Here is a 9,218-nt window from a genome sequence, read left to right as displayed (position 1 = left end):
TTGCTAAATTACCCCAAAACGGATTGTTGGGGTCCCCATGCGTTTTGATTGTTGAGAAACATTGTGTGAATTTGATAGTATGTATAAGAGTTATGGAGAATAGATGGTAGAAATGATATTTGAGTAAAAGCATTAGAATATATATAGTGTGAATATTTAAAAATAAAAGTACTTTTTTTAAATATTACCATTGTCAAACCGTACAATTGAATGGGGTCGACCAAAAAGAGCCGTTTAGCGCTAGTTATTGGGGAGGGGCGCCAAACCTACTAAGTTGGCTAGAAGAGCGCACGATACAACACCCTCTAGTCTTTTTATTATAACTCTAAATGGGCGTTATTATAGGGTCCATTGGGCTTCATGGAGTCCAGTGAAATGTCTTTGTTGTTGTTGGAAAACCCAACTATCTAACTCATGGAGTTTGTTATTCAACTCAGAAGTCTAATCCAAAACATACCATCATGAATACCGGTATTGGGTACACAGAATATTCAACTAATAAAAAAATGTGTGGTAAAATGAAGGTGTTCGTAGCAAAATTCAACTACAAGCACTTTCTCAAACAAACATTAATTATTCTTATACGTTCAATCCATCTATACCCCAAGAATCTAGGAGCTAATGCAATCGTCGGCACCAAAAGCTACTCTGCGAATTCACATTCGAATTTCACTTCAATCACTTGCAATGTTCCTCCTCAAGGTCAGATTCCATCCCCAGTTTCTTGTTTATTGTAAAATTTTCATCAGTTTTGCATTGTGGATGAAATTGTTTGATGGCTTTTATTTTCTTGATTTTTTTTTTTTTTTTTTTTTTTGCATTTGATTTGATTTGATGCAGGCATGGAGATCAACTGCTTTTGGGGCTTATGGGTACCTCAATTTCACCAAATCTGGATTCTTGTGAGTGTATGGTGAATTGGGGTTTTGATTTTTGTTTAGTTTGTTGTCATTTGAGTATTGATATTCATAAGTTTTTTTTCTGCTTATTATTTATGAATTTGAATTATATAAACAAGGATAATTGCTAATTAACTTTTTATTTATGTACAAATGATGCATTTAGAGTAATATGGATTTTAATAATTCCAACTATTCACCATTTGCTGTCAACAGTCCCAACTTCAAAATTAATTACTGATAGGCCCAACTATTGACATAGGCCACCAATGGACCCTGACTAACAGAACCCTAACGTCGTTAGTCTCCAGTCGCCGCAAAGTTGTACCTTTTATTGGTGATTCTCAACGGTCAAACATTATGTGACTAAATTAAAAATTAGGGCAAATTGTGTGTAACTTTTATTTTTGCTTATAACCCAAATATTAGGGTTGTAACTCGAAAATCATGTCACACACATGATTGCATAAACCCAAACATGACATATGTAGTTGCTGGTGGACACAAACACGACCTTTTTGACCCGAAAAAAATAAATTGTTTAATTATCTTTCCTTATAAATACTTTTAAGTTATGAATTTGCATATTATTTTTATTTTTTAAGCAATTACATTTAAAGTTTGCCAATTTGTTTTAGACTTTTAAATATTTGAAATTTTGAATAAAAAAATACCCAAATATTTTGAGTTATGCATAAACACATTTTTTTAAATATAAATAAATGGGTTAAAAGGGTCCACCCGCAAACCCGCCAGATTGACATGAACACGACCTGTTTAGCTAAACATGTTGTGGGTTCAACCCGAAACTGACTCAAACTAATTTAAGACAATCCAAATCCGTGAATTTTGTGTTAGGTTCGTGTTGGGTCAAAAATTCACACCCTTAAAATATACATTGGAAAGTTGACGGAGCCATGTTCTTCGATTCAAAGTATGACCAATAATCTATAATCCATGCTCAGTTATCATGAACATGAGTTATGTTTATAACCCCCTTCAAATTAGTGTTTTAAAGTTAAATTATTGATGCAGCATGTATCTTGAATTTGTCTCTTGACACATATATTTCCAGGGAACACTCCAAGAATTTCAATCCAGAAGATATGGCTAGACGAATAGATGGAAAAAATTGCGTGGTAACCGGAGCTAATTCTGGAATCGGTTATGCCACTGCGCACGGTCTTGCATCAAGGTGTTTTATCTTATTCAAAAAGTTGTCTTTTTTCTTAATGACAAAAAATAAAATGTTTCGTTTTTATTGCTTTGGATATGATACCAGAGGAGCAACGGTATATATGGTTTGTCGAAACAAGGGAAGGGGAGAAGATGCGGTCTCTAAAATTCAGTCGAGCACCAATAACCAAAATGTTCACTTGGAGGTCTGCGATCTTTCTTCTGTCCATGATATCAAGTCGTTTACTTCAAGATTTAAGGAAAAGGATATTCCTGTTCATGTGCTGGTAACCAACCGCCTTTTCATGTTTCGAATTTGTGTATTTACTATTTGCACACAAGAAGATCAAGTCACTAGAGTCAACGTGTGACTTTTTAGGAGTCCACATTTGACTTTCTAGAGTCAAATGGATTACCTTTAGACTACAAACTTTGTTATTCTCTTAAAAATAGTTCAGATAAAGGGACATATAAAATGTTCACAGATCTAACTTTAGGACAAAATTGTAAACAACCAAAAGTTGAGGGACTAAAGGCATTAGTTGTAAATTGCCCAGTAACCAATGCTGTTTTGTTTTTTTTTTATTTTTTTTTTTCTGTATACATTTTTTGGTTTGGGTTATATATTTATTCAGAACCCTTGTCTTTTATAGGTTAACAATGCTGGCGTACTTGAGAACACGAGAGTGACGACATCCGAAGGGTATCCATTCTTTTTCCCTTTTACGAGCACTGCACGCTTTATGGCCACTTTTTGACAATATTATTTCCTTTTTTTCCCATTTAAAAAAAAACAGATACGAAATGAATTTTGCGGTGAATGTACTAGGGACTTATAGCATGACAGAGCTAATGCTTCCATTGCTAGAGAAATCTCAACCTGATGCCCGTGTTATTACAGTAGCTTCGGGTGGAATGTATACAGCTCCCTTGACCACAGACTTGCAGGTTCATAGACATTATTTAGGTTCCTTTTATATTCTTTTTTTTTTTCATTTTGTAGGACCCACTTCTGTAGACTGATGAATTCATTCTAATATACAGTTTACGAGTGGCGAATTTAGTGGAGTCGAGCAGTATGCTCGCAACAAACGGGTACAGGTATCTTATCTTCATGTCTGGTCTCGATGATATTAATATTCTTTTTCACATGAAAAATATAATGCGGAAAGTGTCAACTAGAGGTGGCAAGTTGGGTGGGACGGGAAGGTGTGTGACTGATCAAAAACTGTTCGGTTTGACCCACATACACTTTTTTTTTGGTTTAAGTTGTTGGGATATCGAACACAAACCACAGAATAATACAAACACGGATATAACTTAATTTGGATAACAACGAATGAAATTGTCGATATCTTGGTGAATTCCAAATATGTCCGACATTGTGTTTATATATTACATACATCAACGGTTATGAACGACGGTTGTGTTTGGTTTGGCGCCAAAAACTGTTTGTACCGGTTTTGGATACCCACCGTTTAATACCCGTCCAACATAACCATCAATTTAATCCTATGTTACGATTACAACTAATACATAAACTGATACATACATACGATATGTTTATCGTCATCATACTTAGTAAATCCCACCAATAGCAAAGCTAAGGTAGGGTCTGAGGAGGTTAAGATGTAGACAGCCTTACCTCTACCCCATAGGAATAGAGAGGCTGCTTCCGGTGAGACCCCCGGCTCGATACATACGATGTGTTTATAAATAATATAAAGAATTTAAGTTTATAATCCAACAGAAATTAGTTAATGCTTTAGTTATAAGTACAAAATGATATTACTGACTGAAATAGTATATCTGAATCTTTGAATAGAGTGATTTTATCTGAAGTGTTCCAGTGGTTCATGGTTTCAATTGAACATATTTGTGTTGTTGTAGGTGGCATTGACAGAAAAATGGGCAGAAAAGTATGGTGACAAAGGAATCGGGTTCTACGTGATGCACCCTGGATGGGCTGCAACACCTGGAGTAGCCACGAGTCTGCCTAGTTTTTCAAAATCGTACGTCTTGCCTTTCCGCCTAGTCAGCACAAAATCTCTAAATCAGCATTTACCTTTGTAAGAATATATAGTTCTCTCATTTTGGTGTGATTGTTATTTCAGACTTGAAGGGAAACTAAGGACGAGTGAGGAAGGTGCGGATACTGTTATTTGGTTAGCTCTACAACCGAAAGAAAAGCTAGTTTCCGGTGGCTTTTACTTTGACAGAGCCGAAGTCCCAAAACATTTACCGTTGGGCGCAACCAAAAGTTCCCATGCTGCTATAGATTCCATTGTAGATACCCTTAACTCTTTCATGTAAAATTTTCAAGAATAATGTATCTGATCTACCAGCTTATATGGGAACATCAACAATTGTATAAGTGTTTAATGTTTGATTTGTTGATCAGTTCTGTTTATACATAATGGAAAACATAAATAACATACCTGTTACAGCAGACAGACCAGCAGAGAATCCAATCAGTGATGCAGCCATTGAGTTCGACATTCTTGTCAGGATGATTTGGTTCCTCCTTAGGGTGTAAGATTATGATGGTGATGAACCGAAACTAAGGAGGCTTCGATTAGGGAGAGAGCGCCGATTGATGTTATGAGTATTAGGTTTGTATATATGTCTAACCCTTTATCTCTCTAATAATCTACTTATGAGGAAACCCAATTAGTTGGTAATATGGTCAATCAACAATTACCAACTAATTATTAATAGGTTATTAATATATTCTGATCTATATAATATAAATGATTATAATGGCTACAAGATTAAATATTACAATAGTAATATATTTAATCTTACATGATTATATACATACACGTGGTTTAGACAGTTGTCTTTAGTTTTTATCTTTGATAAACCATCGCGCTTATGCAAAATAACAACAAAAAAATTTGTTAGGATCTGAGTTTGGATTGATTGTGATTTGTGTTTGAATTTAGATGAACAAATGAAAGAGTAGTGCAGCAGAATTTAAATGGAAGCAAACTTTTCACAATCAAACAGAAGAAATGCTTTCAATCATACATTTTCAATACAGAATCAAATGATTAAATTTATTTTTAAACTCTGATTACAATGCATGTATGATTCGCAAACTCCCCCTCAGCCCGAGCTCAGTGTTTGTTCGTGCAGGAAGAAGATGGTGAATGAGCTAAACAGAACAGTACAGAGTACTGTTCTATTTATAGGCATTTGCAAACCACTGAGCATCTAAGCTGACGTCACCATGAAAGTGACATCTAACCTCCTAACAAACTCTAACCTCTGATCTATACAAACACTGCTATGATAACTACTGATATTACATTTCAATACATAAAGTAAGCATAAACTGCTGCTGCATCCTTCTACTGCGGTGAACCCAGCAGTACTTGTCATGATCAGCAGTGCTTGAACCATGGCAGTAGATTGAGCAGCAGAGCTTTAGTTCTTCAATCAGACTTTGACTTGATCAGCAGTTGTAGGCCAGCAGTTTGCATGATCAGCAGATAGGAGGTCAGCAGATGTTGAAACCACTTCCAAGGGGAGAGACTTGCAACTAAACATCTGCTTATTCTGGATCCACTGCTCTGATCCAGTTTTGGCTTTCATTATCTGTTCCTTTGGTAGGGTTCAATCCCAACAATCTCCCCCTAGAACAGATAATGCCAAAACTCTTCATTATTGTAGATCTTTATTGCCTCATCAGCAGTTCCCTTATTTGCCCTTTGAGTTGCAATTCAAAGGTTAAGGCATCTGTATCATCATCATCCCTGCTAAGTGGAAGATCAAGGAGATCCTGCAAATCTTCAACACTCAGGCCAAGAGCTTGTTCCCTTGTTAGTTTCTTCACTTCGCCATCAGACCTGAACATAGTCAATATGTGGGTCTGTTTATCAGTTTTCCACTTTAGTACTTTTGAGCCTGATGGGTTTCTTGGGAGATTTTTATTTGAAGAGGTATTTGGAGATGCTGGCCTATTCATGACTGGCTGAGCAGTACTTGCAGATTGTTCCAGTTCAGATTCTTCTTTCATCATTAACATAATGCCCTTTTTTACAATGGCATTTCCAGCAATTAGATCTTGAACTGTTTCAGCACCCAACTGGTTTTGACTCCTTCTTTTGTAGATGGCAGCACCAGTAGGAGCAGTGGTTCTTTTGGCTTGCAGCTTTGGTGGTCGTTTTGAGACCTCTGCTTTGGAGTAGTCAGGTTTTTGTGGAGCTGTTGGATCTTTCTTCCTAAGTTCCTCCCACCTTTGATAGGTGGCCCTGACCCTCGCTTCTCCCCACTTTGACACAAAATTCCTTGACCCATATTCAGCAACTATCAGCTCCTCTTTCATTCTCTTCAACTCTAAGTCTTTGTTAGCTTCAAACTGTTTGAGTTTTTCAGGAGGAGTCTGCTGGACATTATCTTTGATCATTTCATGAATCCTGGCTACTTCTTTTTCAAGCTCAGGAATGGTCCAGTTTTTGTACATGTGTTTCTCCCCCTTGTATTTCTTGTAGGTCATGATATTTTCAATGTAGTCTTTTCTTAGGGTCTCATCTGCCCTTTCAGAAATTTGTTGACTAACATTTTTGGCAAATTGTTCCATTGATCTGACCTGTGTAAGAAGAAACTGATAGTTTTGCTGAAATTCTCTATCAGCTTTCCCTTGTTTGTTTTTGTTAGCGATATCCTCTGCTTGCTTGGCTTTGATTTCTAAATATTCATCAATGTTGTTTGGCCTGGGATATCCTCTAACTGAGGGCAAGCTCCTTTTGGCAGGGTTATCCTCATAGTAGAAAGATTTGATTTCATCTCTAACTGCTATGAGTTCTAAAGGAAACACAACACCTGCAGGAGGTAATGGCTTTTGAATTTGAGTTGAAGAGAGAGGAATGGGTTTTGAAACTGTGACAAGTGCTTGGGATTTTGAAGCTGTTGGTGGTGGTGATGGAGAATCATCATCTGATATGATAACCCTTCTCCTTTTTATTTTAGGAGAGGCAGATGATGTTTTGGGTGGAACAGTGGAGGTGGTTTGAATGGCAGTGGTTTGTGACTGACTAATAGTTGTTGAAACAACTGGTGTTTCAACCACTGTTGTCATTACAATAGATGTTTTAACATCTGTTGTCTTCTGCTTTAAGGCAGGAACTGATGGTGGAGATATTGTTTTTGGTGGTGGTAAGGCAGTGGTAGTGGTGTGTGTTGGAGTGGTGTGTGTTGAAGTGAGAGCAGTTGTTGTAACAACTGAGGTACCAGCAGATGTTGATACAGCAGGAGTTTCAGCAACTGTTTGGATGGAGGTTTGATGTTGGTGGCTTTTGGATGGTGGGTTTGGAGTATGCTTTGGAAGACTGGATGGTGTGGACTTGGGTTTCCTTACTTTTCTAGTAAGATTTCTTTTTGGAACAGGATTTTGATCATCCTTTTCACCAGAACAACCCTGCGTATTCAGCTTCATGAAAGCTCTCTTCTCCTCATTCCACCTTGATAAATCCTTTGCCGCTCTATCCCTTTTTACACTTATGACACCTTCATCAAGTGCATTTTGGGTAACATCAACCTTTTTGCTTCCATCTGGCAAGGGTATGTTTCTGAGCATTGCATCCTTTTCTGGATCAAGATACAACCCATTATGAATCCCTTTCCTTGTCCACTCCTTAATTTTCTCCCCCTTTTTGGCATTATCTGTGAGGATTTCATCAATAAACAGAACTGTTGGAGGAGCAGTGCCAGTGGTTGCCAACAGATGGGCCTTGATGTCATCTTTTGTATCCTTGAACCTAGTCTCCATTGTATTTTTGAGCTTTTGAACATGTTTTTCATGCTGCTGCTCAGCCATCTGGTGTTGTTGGTGGAGAAATGGTTGAAAAAGATTCCAGAGCTCATTTGTAACATCTGCTGGTGGTGGAGCAGGTGCTTGAGGTGGAACAGCAGTGGATGGTACCATTTGAACTGTTAACAACTGTTGCAGCATTTCTTTGATTTCTACAACAGATGTATCCAGTTTTTCAACTCGTTCCGTCAATTCCTGGTACTTTAAATCATCACCCAATTTAATGGGATCATCTGATTTCCCACTAGCAGTGGTTGTATCAGAGGTTGAGATAGGGAGTGTACTCCTAACATCAACCACTAATGCCCCTTTTTCTTGGTACAGGGGTCTTCTTCCTTCAGCACTTGATAATCTTTTGATGGAACCAGTGGTTAATACAAACTCACTAGCAGATAATAGAGGTGTTATGGAAGGAATTGCCTCCAAAGAAGTCTTATTGATGTAACCACTGTCCAAGTGTAAACCTGTAGGTTCAACACTTGTAGTGGCTGCTTCACTTGGAATACCACCAAGAGTTACTTGTAACTCAAGGGGTGTAACCTCCTCAGGTTGTGTTGGTGGGTTAGCAAAGATTGATACATCAAGCCCAGTCTCATGTTGAGGTATTTTCTCATGAACAGGTGAGTGAGAAGGACTGGTTTGTGCTAGGTTCAAATCAATTGCATCCAATAGTAGTTTGGTGTTTGGGGGAATTGGGGATGTGAAGGTAGGTTTAGAAAGCGAAATTGCCCCGGGTATTGGGCTGTGGATGATAGAAATGAGTGCTTCTAGAGCATCATGATGTGGTGACCCTTGTTGTACAACCTGTTCTTTTTGTGAAGAGACAGGAGGAGTTTCGGCTAGGGTTTGAGATATTTTTACCAACTGCTGTGAGGAAGTAGCAGCAATGGTTTGTTGTGACTTTTGTGCTGTCACAGGCAGTTGCTCTGGTATCTCATCCTCCAGAGTTGCCTTTTTGATGGGTTTGGGGGGTTTTTGATTTTTCTTTTTCTGTGGCATTTTGGTGATTTTAGGTGTGGGTTTCAAGGCAGTTGTTTGGCTACCTTGATCACCTTGAGCAGTGGGCTCAGCAGCAGATACCTGAGGAGCAGTGTTTGCTGCTAAAGTCTGCTCAGGCACCTCTGCTTGTGTTTTGCAAGGTGTTGACATTCTTGTAAATGTTTCAGCAGTTAAGTTGTTTATCTGAAAAGATTTACCTTGGTTTATTACCACAATATCATTTTTACTGAATTTTTTCTCAAAATAATAACTTAAAAATCTTGGAAACAGTAAAAATGATTTGGTTTCAACATTTTTAACCAAATCATTGAAGATTACCTGGGAATAAT

The 9,218-nt window shown here is 37.7% G+C and overlaps 1 protein-coding gene across 2 annotated transcripts; it reads left to right on the top strand.

The window, feature by feature from the left end:
* Window positions 1-459: 459 nt before the first annotated feature.
* On the top strand, window positions 460-4,484 carry LOC110940257 (dehydrogenase/reductase SDR family member 12). Of its 2 annotated transcripts, none has more exons than XM_022181807.2 (9): window positions 460-702; window positions 841-902; window positions 1,975-2,094; window positions 2,182-2,362; window positions 2,729-2,778; window positions 2,915-3,023; window positions 3,120-3,176; window positions 3,966-4,087; window positions 4,190-4,484. In XM_022181807.2, exons 1-9 carry the CDS (start codon window positions 622-624, stop codon window positions 4,386-4,388), a joined length of 981 nt encoding a protein of 326 aa, XP_022037499.1. In that variant the 5' UTR covers window positions 460-621; the 3' UTR covers window positions 4,389-4,484. The 2 variants fall into 2 exon arrangements, with proteins under 2 accessions (XP_022037499.1, XP_022037498.1); XM_022181806.2 differs by having other exon boundaries at window positions 466-702; window positions 2,873-3,023.
* The last annotated feature ends 4,734 nt before the right edge of the window (window positions 4,485-9,218 follow it).

Source organism: Helianthus annuus, chromosome 4 (genome assembly GCF_002127325.2).
Source record: "Helianthus annuus cultivar XRQ/B chromosome 4, HanXRQr2.0-SUNRISE, whole genome shotgun sequence".
Classification (NCBI taxonomy): Eukaryota; Viridiplantae; Streptophyta; class Magnoliopsida; order Asterales; family Asteraceae; genus Helianthus; species Helianthus annuus.
Note: the sequence above shows the minus strand (reverse complement) of the source record. Positions and strands in the feature narration are given on the sequence as shown.